Source organism: Petaurus breviceps, unplaced genomic scaffold (genome assembly GCF_028583685.1).
Source record: "Petaurus breviceps papuanus isolate PSGF00001 unplaced genomic scaffold, PetGlider_PUasm1.0 98, whole genome shotgun sequence".
Classification (NCBI taxonomy): domain Eukaryota; kingdom Metazoa; phylum Chordata; class Mammalia; order Diprotodontia; family Petauridae; genus Petaurus; species Petaurus breviceps.
In genome coordinates, this window is record NW_027187460.1 from 18,306,636 (window position 1) to 18,322,458 (window position 15,823).

A 15,823-nucleotide genomic window follows, 5' to 3' on the forward strand; every position below is an offset into this window, starting at 1 on the left:
TCTTCTTCTTCTTCTTCTTCTTCTTCTTCTTCTTCTTCTTCTTCTTCCTCCTCCTCCTCCTCCTCCTCCTCCTCCTCTTCCTCTCTTCTCTCTCCTCTCCTTGTCTTCCTCTCCACCTCTCTGTTTTACTCTTCCTCTCTTCTTGGGTTTCTTTTACTTCTCTGCCTCCGTCTTTAACTGTCATTCTCTTCTTTCCTCTCAATATCTCCCCCTCCTTATGCTTCCTCTCATTTCCCTCTCACTATTTCCAACCTTTGGTCCCCTCCACACCCTCCCAGTGGCTTTGCAGGGGGATGCAGCGCGCAGCCGCAGACCTCCTCCCTCCCGATTCAAGATCTCCGCTAGCTCTTCTCTTCTCTCTGGAGGCCAGCTGGACGGCCAGGGGCCGGTTCTAATGAGACCGGGCGCCTCGCCGTGCCCGCCGGGACCTTCTCCTGGAAGCCTCTTGCTGTTCTGGGACTGACCGAGACATCTGGGCAGGGCACCAAGGGGTTGCGGTGGGAAGTATGGGAGGGTCAGGCCGGGCCGCGGATGCGGAAGAGTTTAGTTTGCTATGGACAGGCACAGGAGGGGGTAGGAAGGGTGGAGTAGGAATTGTCCGATGGGGATCAACGGGAAGGACTGCAGGGCAGAGGCAAAAGCAAGGGGAAACCACCAGCATCTTTAGCGATTCCTTTACCTAAGCGTGCCAATAGCAGCATCCCTGTCAAAATATATCTCCTTGCCTTCCCTCATGAGGACAGAGATGGTGGGTTCTGAACCCTGTGGGTCTTGGACCCAGAAAATACAGGGCGGACCTTGGTAGCCCCTCAGCTAGAGGTGTGTGTGTGTGTGTGTTGGACACAGGGGAGGAGAGTTCAGGGAAGGTGAGGCGGCACGTTGCTTTTCTGTTCGATTCCCTAGCCCACTAACAGCTGCTGCAGTAGATGAACTAGGTGGGTTCAGGGTGGGAACTCGGACCGTGTGAAACCTGCCCTGTCACGGTGGCTTCCTGGGTTCTTTCCTGGACCTAACCCTCAGCGAACCGGGAACTTTAATTTTACTTCCGATGCAAAGGGATGGGGTGGGTGGGAAGGGGAAAAGGAAGGGGGGGGGGGGGGGAGGAGAAGGAAAAGACATGGATGGAAAGAAACGAAATTCCCTAAGGACCCTTCCCCAATTTCTATGCCCAAGGAAAGGGAAAGCCCAGAATACTGCGTCCCCTAGTCCTCTCTCCCCCGCTCCCGCCCAGAAGCAAGTGAAGCACCTCCTTTATTCCCCAGGATGAAGAATTCCAGGTGCAAATACAGCGGAGGTGGTGAAAAGCCCTGCGGTGGGGGGAGGGGGGAGAGGGGGGGCGCGTGGAACATCCAATGCAAATGAACCAAGAATGAATGATTTAGTGTTGGGGAAGGGGGGGGTTAAGGCGGGGAGGAGGAGGACCAAGCAGAAGGGGGGGGGCGTGGCTATTTGTTGGGGCTGTAAGAGGGGGCCGTAACGGGGGGGGGGGGGCATCTGGCATCAGGCTTGTAAATAAACTCTGCGATGGTTTCTTTCCCTTATTGGACTAGGTGCTGTGACCGCTACCACCATCACCGCTGCCGCCGCGGTACTCGGCTCTCAGGCTCGCTGCTCTTCAGCATCTTTTGGCTTTAGAGCTTCATCGACATCCTCCTTCCTTCTCACCTAGACCTCAGCAGCCTTTCTTCCTCTACCTGTCCCTTCACCGTCCCCATACCATGCTGGTGACCTGACAGGGATGTGACCCCCTCTCCTTTCCCTGACCCCCCTCCCCCCAAACCACCTTTTCCTTCTTTTTGGGGGGTGGGCTGGGGAGGGGAGCTCGGATCATGGCATTGGAGTTCCCGGGGCTGCTGCTGCCGCTGCTGCCTAGTACTACCCCGAGCTCACCTCCAAGGACCAGCAGCAGCGGAGAAGGCGAAGAAGGCGAAGGCGGGGAGGGAGATGGGGCTCAAGTCTCGAAAGGCGGCGGCGGCGGGGGCGGTTGGCGGCGGCGGTGGCAGCAGCGGCGGCGGGGGCGGCAGCAGCCCAGGCGGCAGCGGGGGCGGTAACTCTGGCGGGAGGGATGCGGAGGACAAGCGAACGGGTCTGGGGACTGCCGGGGACGTGGAGCAGGGCACCTTGGCCCTAGGAGCCGGAGCTGACAAAGACGGGACCTTGCTGCTAGAAGGGGCAGGCAAGGAGGATGGCAGCAAGAGAACCCCGCAAGGGATTGGTCTCCTGGCCAAGACCCCTCTGAGCCGGCCAGTCAAGAGGAACAACGCCAAGTACCGGAGGATCCAAACTTTGATCTACGACGCCCTGGAGAGACCGCGGGGCTGGGCGCTGCTGTATCACGCCTTAGTGTGAGTACCTGCTGGAACCACTGGCTTTGGGATCCCTCTCCCAAGAGGGCGTGTGTGAGAGCTCACCTGGGACTTGCATGCTTCTCTCCCGGTCTCCGAGGGCTGCTGTCCCAACTCATTTGCTTGTTAAACTGACCTCAGCGTGTTTTTTGGTGCCCTCTTTCGACTTTCTCCCGCGGGAGAGGACGGGAGAGTGAGTGCGTGAAGGATTTGTGGCTATCGGTCTGTGGTTGCTTAGCTAGGTATTGGTCTTGGAGTTGAAAGGAATCCCAGTTGCTGCTTCCCAGTTAATTTGGAAACTGAACTGGCCAGAGGGTGTGCGGGAGTGGAGTCTTCTTTTCTGGGTAGAGAGTAGTTTTGTGTGTGTGTGTGTGTGTGTGTGTGTGTGTGTGTGTGTGATCTGGTTTTTATGTTTCTATCTTATGCTGACTGGGTGCTGCTACTGAAGTTTTAAAAGATCCGACTGTTGCCTTATAAATAATTGGGGCATCGAATTGGCAAAGTGTCGGGTGTTTGGAGCCAAATATTTATTCTCCCCACTTCTAATATCCTTCCTCCTTTCCATGTCGTGAATGAGACAGCATGCTCCTAATATTGTGATTGTGGAGCGTCAATGGGATCAACTTTGCCCTTAGACCTGATCAGTTCCAAAGATAATCCCCTTACCCATACTGGGGGTAAGAGGCAGGAAAGAAGATGGTCGCTCCTCTCTTCCAACAAAATTGAAGAGGCGAGGAGTGGGTGGGACCTACTTTATTTGGGAGGGGTGGGGATGAAAAATGATGATGGACAGATGGAATCCAAGAATAATCTGTGAGAAAGGTTTGGTAGCCAACCTCCCTGGACATTTGCAGGAAGGGTTACTGATGCGATTCACAGAGAACACTGGGAATGAACGGAGCCCTGTCAGATCATACAGTCATTCCCACGCTCACTACTCCCTCTGGGTCGGGTCACAGGTAAATCACCGCTGGTTGGTGTAGCTTTTGCTGAAGTCAGGCCCCAGTGATGTGGTCCTGAGGTATCCCAATAGCCTGGTTTAATTCTCAATAGCCTGTGCAACTCTCTGCCTCACCCCACCCCAACCCCTTTCTGTGAAAACGGACACTGCAGTCAGAGAGACAGAGTGAGCTTGAGGTTGGGCACAGGCAAGCCTCTCCTTGCCCGAGGGAAATGCTTTTCCTGATACAACCAGGAGGTGGGGTCGTCTGTACAGTATAGTAGCGCATGAGCAACACTGGCAAGCAGCAGCAGCTGAGGGGCAGGTTCCCTGGAAATAGTTTCAGGAGCAGTGAGACCTTTCAGGTAGTTCCACATTAGGGGGAAAACAGGAGTAGTGGTAGTGGCAGTCAGTATCCAGTCAATCAATAAATATTTATTAAGTGCCTTCTGTGTGTCAGGCACTGTGATAAGTACTAGAGATACAAAGAAAGGCAAAAAGGGTCCCTGCCCTCAAGAAGCTCACACACTAATGAAGAGACAACTGTGCCAAAAATTGTAGATATAAGAGAGAGGAAGTGTACATAGAAGACAATCTCAGAGGGAAGGTGGGGTGGGGGAGGGGAGGTGGAATGGGAAAGGCCTCTCAAAGAAGCCAGGATTTGAAGGAGTCTTGAAGGAGGCCAGGGAAGCCAGGAGGCAAAGGTGGAGAAGGAGAGTATTCCAGGCATGAGAGATGGCCACTGGAAAGGCACTGAGTTTGAGCTTGAAGGTGGAATATATGTGTATATGCATATATGTATGTGTATGCATACATACACATACATATATATATATACAAACATATGTATATATACACATACACTATATGTGTGTATATATGTATGCACATATACACATTTTGAATATGGGATGGGTGGGGGAGAGGGGAAAAAGGGAGGCTAGCTAAGGCAGAAATGAACCTTTTGTAAGTGCTAGAATGCATAGTGCTAGACAAGTCTCCCTTTCCTCCATTCCCATTCCCTCAATAAAAATAAATAAATAGATGGGGGAAAAATAGCTTATTCAGTGAAGCCAACAAAACTTTATTAAATACAAACTGTGCCAATGTACTGTACTAGGTCTTAGGAGGGATACATATGCATTTAACTAAGACTCAGATCTACCCTCGAGGAATTTAAAGTCCAGTAAAGAAATAAAGAATGAATAGAGAGTTTTAATGCTTAACATTATATAGTAAATGGATTTAAGATGTGGAAAACAAAGTTCTGTGTTATGTGGGAGCAGGGAAGGTTTTACTGATGGGTCTGTGTGTCATGAAATACTTTTCTTCTCTCCCCTCATTAATAATAGCTAGCCCCATTTATCTGTATTTATTTTATGTTCTGACTTATGTGTATGCAATTGTTCATTGGTAGAATTTAAATATCTTGGAGGCTGTTTCCTATCTGTCCTTTTGTCCTTCAGGTCTATTACTCTTCCTTGCATGTAGAATTGAATAGATTTAAGGTACTAGCTTTGAGTTGGGCTTTAAAGAATGAGAAAAATTCAACAGGTAGTGTGGGGAAAAACATTTTAGGCACAGAGAACAGCTTGGAGGTGTGAGAGGGGAAAAGTATTGTGGTGTATGTTTAAAAAAGAAAACATCTCTGCACATAGAGAATCCACCCATTGCTACTATCTGGGGCTCTACAGGCAGAATACTAGGCCAGAAACAACATGGGTATGATGGATGCTTAGGGCCTCTGGAATCTTGCCTTTCCTTCTCCTTTTCATTATTAGAAATCACAGCCCACCTGAGGGATATGGATTTCTGAGAGACTTGTTCGTAGAGAAAAGACCTCTTTTAGAACCATTCTTCCAAATAGAAAGCCAGAGTGAAAGATGCCAAGAATGTTCTTGAACATTCTCTAGAGTCCTGGTTTTCAAGAGTAGTGTGAATTACAGTTTTGAGCCTCAGAGGAAAGAACATGAAGTTAAAAAAAAAATCAATAAAGCCCGGATTCTAATCCTGGACCTCGGTGCCAATAACTAGAAAATTTGGGTAAATCTCTTGTATTCTCTGAATAGTTTTTTTCATGCATGGGAAAATTGGAGTATTAATCATGCTAATTAGCTTCCTGCCCTAACTCCCAGAGATGTGAAGATAAAACAAAGAATGATTATAGAGGTGGCTGTAGCTTGGGGGAAAATAACTGCAGAATTTGGATAATGGAAGAGAGTCAGGTGAACTGATTTTTTTCTTCTAAAAAATATTCATTTTGTTAAATAGTCACCAATTACATGTAAAATTTTAAAAATTCATTTAAAAAAACTTGAATTTCAAATTCTCTGTCTTCATCTTGCCCCTTCCCCTTTGAGAAGGCAAGTAATTTATACATGTGAAGTCATGCAAAACATCTTTTCATGTTAGCTGTGTTGCAAAAGAAAGCACACAAACAAAATGCACAAAACCCAAATAAAAACAAAGTAAATATATATATATATATACTTTAATCTGTATTCAGAGTTCATCATGAACTGAATTTTTCTATTTCAGTGAAATACGCAGAAACCCTTTTTAAAAATTTCAACCTTTGTGGAAAATCTTTCTAAAAAGTCAGTGTTTTTGTCTTACAAACATAGTCTAATGAACAAAATAGAAACTCTTCTTAAAGGCTGAGTGACCCAGTAGGCTCTAGAAGGGGTGGGAAACCTATAGTCTCAAGGCCCCATGTGGTCCTCAATGCACTCAAGTTCAGCCTTTTGACAAATTAAAGGTTGGACTTGAGGACCACATGTAACCTCGAGGCCCTGAATTCCTCACCCCTGAAGGTCTTCATTTTAAGACTTAATGCTCTCACTATAGGATTGACAAATGATTGATGGAAAGAACAGCTGAACTAAGTTTGTGATCTCACTCTGCTATTTACTACCTCCATGACCTTAGGTAAGTCCAAGCCTTTGTACAGGCATGTCTGAAATACACTCCTAGCTTACTTCTGACTCTTAAAATCCCTACTTTCAGAATTACACTCAGATGCCATCTTCTACGTGAGACCTTTCCTCATCCCCTCAGCTGCTAGTGTCATTCCCCCAACCTTCTGCAAATCACTTCATTTTATTTTGTCCTATTTTGTATCAGTCATTTCTCTTGAATAGAGTGTTAGGTCCCTTAGAGCACTCACCATCTACCAAAGAACCTGGCACAGTATGTGCTTAATAAATTCTTGATTAATTGAGGCTTACTTAACCTTTCTGAGCCTCAATTTCCTCTTTGGCAAAGTAGGAAAAATAAGTTATGCTATATATTTCAAGGTATTTCAGTGGACAAAGGGAATTTTTTAACCTTAAGTCAATCAATCCACAAGTATTTACTATGTGCCAGAACCTGGGAGTTTTCTTTCTTACACAGAACTCTACATAGGATTATAGATTCCAGACTGGATGGGACCTTCTTGGTCCTCTATGGCAACCTCATTTTATAGATGAGAATCACTAGGGCTAGAGATGGCAAACATCTTACCTGATGGCAAACATCTAATCTATTACAATGGTAATAGGGTAGTGGAGGTTACCTAATTGAACTCGGATCCTCTGTCTTCAAGTTATAACAGCCTTTCTATTGCACCATGAAGAGATGGACATGATGGGAGAGACTAGACTGGGTGTTCCAGAATGTACCCTAGAATTGATTCTTTATTACTTTTTTCTAAATTCCCAAGATAATCCTGTTTCTTATTGTTTGCCTTTCCTTAAAAGGTAGGAGCCTGGGGGGAGGAAAAAAGTGAAAAAAAAAAAGAAATTTACATGATAACTTTCTTGTATATCTGTAGGGAATAGTAAGCTGTACATGGTAGATTTTCAGTTTCATGTGCAATCGTCTTTACTGTACTTTGTTATGAAAATGCTTATTTTGTTCTGTGATTTGAAAATAAAGTAATTTTAAAAAAGTATTGTGAGGAAAATAAGAGACAATTCAAAGTAGCCTAGATACTGGGGAATTTCAATTAATAATTAGGATAACAATGATTGCTGACATTATCTCCCTTGATCCTTAAAACTAACCTGTAAGGAAGATATCACGGTTGTTATTATTTGTATTTTACAAATAAGGAAACTGAGGCTGAGAGATTAAGTTATATTCATTTTCACACAGATTATAAATATGAGATGTGAGATTTGAACATCTCTCTCTCTCTTTTTTTTTTTTTTGAGATAATTGGGGTTAAATGACTTGCCCAAAGTCACAGTCAGTAAAAGTCTGAGACTGGATTTGAACTCAGATCCTCCTGACTCCAGGACCGGTGCTCTATCCAGTCCACCACCAAAGCTGGCCCATAAGCCATGTCTTCTTACCAAGTCCAACACTATATCTGCCATTCCACATTGCCCCTCAATGCCATACTTTATAGTGTAGTGCTATGATGCCTAAGAAAGTTGAGTACCCTACTAAGAAAGTAGCAGCACCCTTATTTATTGACATGATCATAGATACCTCGGTTAATTGGTCACCCTTTTATAAACTTTAATTATGTGTATACTACATGACAGACACTACTAAACTCAGGGAAAAGAAAAACAAGCATCATTCTGAGCCTTCATTTTTGTGTGTGTTCAAAGGGGATAATGATACTTTGCTGTGTAGTTCTTGGAGTTGCTGTGATGGTAGTATTCTGTTAATTGTAAAGTACCGTGTACTTGTGAGCCATTACTATTATTACTAGTCATAATAAGAAGAAATTAACAAAGGTTGGCAGAACAGAAATCTGCCAAGGACAGGGAAGAAAGTGGGTCAGCATCTAAATCTTACCTTTCTGGAGGAGTGACTAATATCTGAATCATTTTAGAGCAGTTAGATGACAAAATGAATACAGCATTGGATTTGAAGTCAGAAAGTCCTAAGTTCAAATCTGGTCTCAGACACTAGATGTTCAATTCTGGGCAAGCTGCTTAAACTCTCTGTGGCTGTTTCTTATCTATAAAATGGGTTGTTGTTGAAGATCAAATGAGATGTTTCTAAAGTGCTTTGTAAACCTTAAATCACTGTATCAATGCTAGCTGTTATTATGATGCTTTCATTCTTATTGAGATCAATAATCTCCAAATCTTTTCTGTTTAGATATTTTCTGTACCTTAAAGTCAAACACTCTAGATCACAGATGTTCTAGGGGGCTCCTGCAGTTTTCTATCCCCTGGCTAAAGAGGAGAATTGATTCTATATAGCCAATGGCATCCCCATATATGTGTTGATGGGAAGAGTTTGAATAAATTTAAGAGAATAACAACTAACATTTAAGGTCTACTCTACACAGAACTCTCCTCACAACAACCCTGTAAGGTAGATAGAACAGGATTGTGACATTATCCTACTCTTACCTTTAAAGAAACATACTTTCACCCCACACAGCCAGATTTTGTCATTTATTCCTTTATAACATGTCTTGCCAATGACACATTCCACTCACATAGCCACTACCTTATCTTTGTAATGGTAATGGTAATTTGAAGATCTTCCCTGCCCTTTAATAGGTCTAAGTGAATTTGAAGATCTTCCCTGCCCTCTCATAGGCTAAATGCAATCACATGGAGCTTATGGTGGAAGGAGTTTGCTGAAGGGTGGAGCAGGGGTGAGAAGAATCTGGGAGTCAGAGAAGTTAGAAAGGAGGGAGGAGAGGATGCAGGCAAGGAGACATCGATGTATGGTGTTGCTCCCTGCTGGGTCATGGTATATTAACTTTTTTGTTGCTTTGATGGATTTGATTTTCTGGTGTTCGGATTTGACTTTCTGTCATCTGAATAAATGTTTTGTTTATGTCTTCTATATGGATAGTCTGTTATATTTTTCAATTCAGAACTATGCCAGCATATTCATACTGGTAGTTGCCGTCAGTGCTGTGAATATCACTTTGGTGATACAATCTTTCACCTAGACTACTGCAATAATTTTCAAATTTTTCTCTCTGATTCAACTCTACCATGTCACTACCCCCTCCCCCCCAATTCAATAAACTCTAATATCTCCCCTTTAACACTAGGATAAAATATTAGTCTCATTTTGGAACATTTAATATTCTTTACAACCTGGCTCCTTCCCATTTTTCCAGCCTTTTCACATAATATTGCACTTTATACTTTCTAATCTCTGACTAGACTGTCCTATTTGCTTTTCTACACAAGTGACCCTCCTTCTCCAGTCTCCATGCCTTTATACTGGCTAGCCCCCCATACCTGTACTTCCTTCTCTCCTCATCTCCATCAATTAGAATCCCTGACTCCTTAAACTTAAATACCACCTTTGCAACAGTCCATTTCCAGTTCTCTCAAATGCTTCTGTTTTCCTTTCTAAGGTTACCTTCCACCTACCCTATATGCATCATGTATATAGTTTCTTGTATACAGGTTGTCTCCACCAATAGAATGTAAATTCCTTGATGTGAAGGGACTGGTTTTCCCTTTCTTTGTATCCCTATTGCTTAGCACATGGTCTGATACATAGTAAACACTTAATCCATGCTCACTGATTTTTTAAAAAATTATTTTATTTTTAATTTGTGGAATAAAACAAGTATTTCCATGACATTGTATATAAAAACATGATTGAACTTGAAACTCCAAATCTATTATGTACAACTTGCTATTCCTTTTAAATATATAATAAAGTTATCATGTATATTTTTTTCCTTTTATTTTCTTCTCTCCCTCCACCTTCCCCCCCCCCCCCGCCCTGTCCTAGAGATGGCTACCACTTGTCACAAATAGGTACATACCTTATGTAAAATTATTCTATACATACCTCATTTTATCAGTTTTTTCACTGGGTAAAGATAAAATCTTCATATGTCCTTTATTTTTGATTTACGTGTATATAATTGTCAAAATTACTTAGTTGCTCAAAGTAGTTCTTTAAAAAATTTTGCTTTTACCGTATACAATGTTCTCTTGCTTCTGCTCATTTTGCTCTTTATTTCATGTAAGTTTTTACATAAAAATCAATTGATTTTAAAGTAACATCAGTATGAAGCAGCTAAGTGACAGTATAGTATTGGAGGTATTCAGATAGGGGTTAGATGATCCACTTTTTGGCAATGGTATAGGAAAAATTTATGGTCAGGTATGGGTTTGACTAGGTGAATCATAGGATCATCGAGTCAATGTTAGAGTTGGAAGTCATCTTGAAAGCCATCTAGACCAGAGGTGACAAACAGCTGACCCAAGTGTTGCATGTGGCCCACAATGCTCCCAAATGTGTCCTAAACTAGATTAAAAAGCAATTGGTAAATCTTTAACAAAATTTTTAAAAACCCAATAAAACATAGATAACATCACATCTTAAAAACTAAGTTAATGTATAGCACACAGGGATCCTTGTGTACAATCTAATGGCCCCCATTTCTTTTTGAGTTTGACACCACTGATCTAACCCATTCTTTTTTACGGAAGAAGATATTGATACCCAGAAAATTAAAGCATCTTGTCCAGTCTAGCGGTCATAAAGTTATATTACTCAAACTGTCAGCATTCTATAAATTTCAAAGGTACTACAAAACTCTAATATCCTGTTGAATTTCACAAGATATTTCTAAGGATCACCTGCAAGTTAAGGCCTCTCCAACCCTAACATCCTGTGATATTCAAACAACTGTCTAGTGTCAGAGTTAAGATGGGCTTACAGACTCCAAGTAGACCCATTCCACAATACAAAGTTGCAACACCATTGCTAATATCGAGTGACTTTTGTTAAAATATCTAATTTTGCCTTATCATTTAGAGACTTTATACTGCACCTACTATGTACGAGGTACAGTGTTAAGCACTTATTTTTCTAACAAATATTACCTCATTTGATCCTCACAATAAATCTGCAAGGTAGATATCATTATTATTTTAATTTTACATATGAGAAAAGTGAGACAAAGAGATTAAATGACTTGCCCATGATCACAGAGCTAGTAAATGTCTAAGGCTGAATTTGAACTCAGGACTTCTTGACTCCAGGCCCAGTGTTCTATCCAATGCATCACCAGCTGTCCTTGAAAAGCTATCTAGATGAGCCATTGTCAGGCATGTTCTGAAAGAGATTCATACCTCAGACAGTGTGTTGGCCTATGTGACTTCGAAATCACTTTCAGCTTTGAGATTCTGTTATAATAAAGGTACATGTTTTCACTAATGTCAAAGTGCATTTTTTTAGTAGATATGTGGAACGCTCAGACAAACCTTCCCAATGTACAGGAATGACTCTTGATCAAAGACTTTCCACGACTCCTCATTGCCATGGAATGGAAATATAAATTCGAATTTCTTATCCTTTCATTCACTGTGCTCCCCAATCTGGCTCTAACCCTTATGTCCAGCTTTATTTCCCATTATTCTACCTTTCAAGTACTCTGTAAAGATATTGGTGGAATTAGATGACTTCTGAGCTCCCTTTGACTTCTGTGCAATGTTGATTGAATTAAATTGAATTAGTAGGTTCAAGGACATTGTAATTGTATTGTTATTGCCAGTTAGTTTTAAGGTATTAATAGAGGTAAAATTGCAGTACCATGAAGGAAAAATCTTGGTTACACACTTGAGTTTGAGTCTTGGCCACAGCAACTATTGCTGTTTGGGCAAATCACTTTACCTCACAGAACCTCAGTTTCCCCTTCTGTAAAATGGAGATGATGATACTTGTAATATTAATTTCATAGAGTTATTATGAGGAAAGTTCTTGGTGAGCTATTGTTATTCTCATCAAATAAAACACAAGAATTGTCTTAGATAATGAAAAATTTTAGTCTTGCAGATGCTGAAACAGAAGTGGGCTTTGTGCAAGGAAGGCAGCATGTTACTAATTTATAAGGTGAGAAGCATTAGCATGTTTGAAACAAAATTAAAAAAGGTGTTCTGTTTGCTCTTGACTAAGAACTAAGGTTAAGAACAGCATCTTTTGTGATCATTCTTTTTGGTGGCTTTTTGGTTGTTCTAATCTGGGCCTTACAGGCCTTTGGTATGTGGCTTGGGAGTGATTAGCACACAAAATCACAATCCTGAGACAGAGATGGAAATATAGATGTTTTTATCCAGTCTTGCAATGATTGAACTAGAACAGCCTCTACAACAGAATCATGGAATCTCAGAGTTGGGACATTAGAAGATGGCCTTAGGAGATCATCTAGTCTAACAAAATTGTAGAGCCTAGAACATAGAACATAAGAGTTAAAAGGAAACTTAGAACAAAGAATATTAGAACTAGAACAGAAATAAAAACATAAACATGGATAGTTAGAATACAGACTTAGGGAATGGCAGAATTGGAAGGGATTTTAGTCCTTTTTCAATTCAGGTACAATGATTTATCCAAACACATTACAAACAGAACTGAACTCAGGACCCTAGTCTTCTGACTTTCATTCTGATCCTACCTGTACTCGACAATTTTGCATTTTTCCATGTAGTTTTCCTTATTTCATCTATTGGGGACTTATTTCATACTATAGAACTCTTCTCTTTCCCTTTTCTTAAAGTTAGGGGAAGGAGAGAATTCTATTTGTCAAATATATTTCCATTGACTCTATTTTTTAAAATGTATTTGCTTTTTGCTCAGACCTATAATTTTATCAGTGTAGAGAACTACCAGTGTGGAAACTGTCCCTAGCAATTCAGCTCTGCAATAGTTCAGCAGCTCATAGTCTCCTGGGGTCACTGAAAGACTAAATGACTGGATGGTAGTCCCAGAACTGGGGCAGCTAGTGGAACAGTGGATAGAGTGCTGGTCCTGGAGTCAGGAAGACTCATCTTCTGGAGTTCAAATCTGGCCTGAGATACTTACTAGATGTATGATGATGGGTAAGTCACTTAACCCTGTTTTCCTCGGTTTTCTCATCTATAAAATGAGCTGGAGAAGGAAACAGCTAACCACTCCAGCATCTTTACAAGAAAACTCCAAATGGGGTTATAGAGAGTGGGATGCAACTGAACAACAACAAAACAAGTCACAGAGCTAGTGTCAGAGAAAGGATACGAACCAAGGTCTTCCTGATATCAGGTATGGTTCTGTAAGCTACAATGGCATGCTTCTGCCTTTTGCTGTTCATGCCCATCCAAAGAGTAGCTTGGTCAAAAAACCTCATCAGGCCTGAATGAAGTCAACTTCTAGAATCACTTTGGGTCAAGGATGGCACCTGCCACTTGGCTACTTTGGTCAAAATGATTGAAGAACTGCCAAATATGTGTTTCCTATCATGACCAATGGGAATAGCTTTTTGGATCACCACTTCAGAACCAAAGGAGAATGAAAAATGGGAGATGCTTGACTGAGGTTAAAGATGTTTGATAATCAAAGAACATTTTTTTTTAAAGAGCTTTAAAAAAACCACAACTGGAGTTAGTTTGGCTTCCCAACTCATTTAACTGAATACATTAAAAAAATAAAAATATAAATCAGATCTTGCCTTTCTTTCCTTGGGTATACATGTTCTATCCTACGAGAACTTTATGAAACAAGTAATGTCATCCCAAAGGTGTACAAAGGTGTTTCAACAAAATATGGGGGCCCATCTGTTCTGATGGCTAACTTGAACTCTTTTTGATAAGCTTCTTTTGCTAATGTAATGATATTGGATTTCTTTTTTTAGGGAGAGAGTGTTAAATTTCCAAGTTGGCTATTAGACCTGAATTTTCACACTTCTCCTCCAGTTCTTAGTGGGAAGAGAGAAGAAAAGAGAAAGTCCAATTAATATCACCCTTTGTCTCCGTTTTTCCTCTGAGTTGGTAGACAAGGTTTTAAGGCATTGGATTTCCCCATCTGCTTCAACAGCTTTCAAACTGATCTCTGATTTCCAACATAGAGCAGAACTGATTTAGTCAAAAACAAGCAATTAGCGGTTACTTATTTTAGGTTGAAGATAGAAATTGTGGTTAGTTACTAAAAACTAGTGACTACGAGTCAGGTAGCCATGTGGAGCTTGGTATTCTTGGCTTTGCTCCTGATCTGTGCTATTGACCTTAGAGAAAGTCACTTTGAGTCATTGTGGTATAATAGAAAAGGAAAGCAATTGGTACAATGAAGAGAATGCTAGACTTTGAATCAGAAGACCTTAATTTCAATCCAAGCTACCCCACTTATTACCTGTGTCATCTTGGGCAAGCTATTTTACTTCACTGAGCCTCAGTTTCCAGATCTGTCAAATGATGGACTTGGAGAATATGGCCTTCCACCCCTAAATCTGGTGTCCTGAGTGATGAGACATCTGAATTCTAGTCTTGACTTTCCTCTAAGTTAGCCTTTCAACTTTATGTATATTATTCTTAAGCTGGCTCAACTTTAGTTTTCTAAACTTTAAAAATAAGGTTGGACATATAAGTTTCATGCATTTTTTAAAGTTACCCACTAAAATTTGTTTTCTTGCCCAGAATTTAACTAACCAACTTATCAATGAGAACATAAAGAACAGTGTCCATAGGTCATGAATGTGTTCCAGTTCCCTCTCAAACTATCTACCTCTCTTTTAACCATCGCACCTTTCTGACCTGTTTTCTTCCTAGCTGTGCCACTAACGACCTCTGTGACCATGGACAAGTCACTTCTCACAGACTAAGTTTCTTCAAATGTAAAATGCAGGAGTCAAGCTGAAATTCCATGATTCTATGATTAATTATTCTCATGTTTCAGTTATTCAGATTTTTTTTTACCATAAGTAATAAGTGAAAAATGGAATACATATGTAGGAAACTTAAAAATGTATAATCACAATACCAAGTTTTGTAGTGGTCATTGATGACTTCAAGAAAATTTGAAATGCTTTTTGAACTTTAATCAATTTGGATCAATCTTAATATCTATCTGCATTTTGGAAATATAAAATATTTTCTATTTTGGAAATATAACATACAGAGCACCAAATCTCACAACCTAAATATTTGGAATTACTGTTCTCTGCATGAAAAAAAAATTAGGCTGGAGACTTTTGTTACTTTTAGTTGATTAAAATAAAAAAAAGAGTAATGCTGGTGTGTTGGAAATAGGAAAGGCAAATAGGCCAATGACTAGAACATCAGTATGATGCAACCCTTTGAGGTCATACACTCCTTTCTTTTGTCTCTACAGTTTTTGATGGGGGGAGGAGAAAGGTTAAGAGGGGACAATCAGCAATATGTAGGCTTACTGATGAAGGCAAAACTGAGAATCAGAATGGGGTAGTAGAAAAAGTCCTGCTTTTGGGATTCTGGAGACCTGATTTCAAAGTTTGACTCTATCCCAGAGTTACTGTGAGTCTGAAGAAAAAATTAAATTCAATTACATTTATTAAATGCCTACTATGTGCCAGATACTGTGCTAACATCTCTGAGATGGATTTTACTCATACATAAAATTGGTATGTTAACACTTGCCCAACTAACAACTATTTTGAGGATCAAATGAAAGAATGTATATGAAAAAAGTATTATATAAGTCAACTGTTATTATTATTGTTGTTAATAAATAGCATTTATATAGTAAGTTAAGTTTTATAAGGTGTTTTATAAAATACTCTCATTTTATACTTATAATGCTGTTATTATCACCATTTTGC

General features: G+C 40.8%; 1 protein-coding gene across 1 annotated transcript in view; it reads left to right on the forward strand.

Annotated features, from left to right (window-relative positions):
- Positions 1-1,500: 1,500 nt before the first annotated feature.
- KCNQ3 (potassium voltage-gated channel subfamily Q member 3) overlaps positions 1,501-15,823 on the forward strand; it is a 479,966-nt gene continuing 465,643 nt past the window's right edge. The window contains 3 exon segments of the mRNA XM_069081355.1: positions 1,501-1,971; positions 1,974-2,009; positions 2,012-2,345. Of these exon segments, the coding sequence (XP_068937456.1) occupies positions 1,830-1,971; positions 1,974-2,009; positions 2,012-2,345 (512 nt within the window). The 5' untranslated portion in view covers positions 1,501-1,829.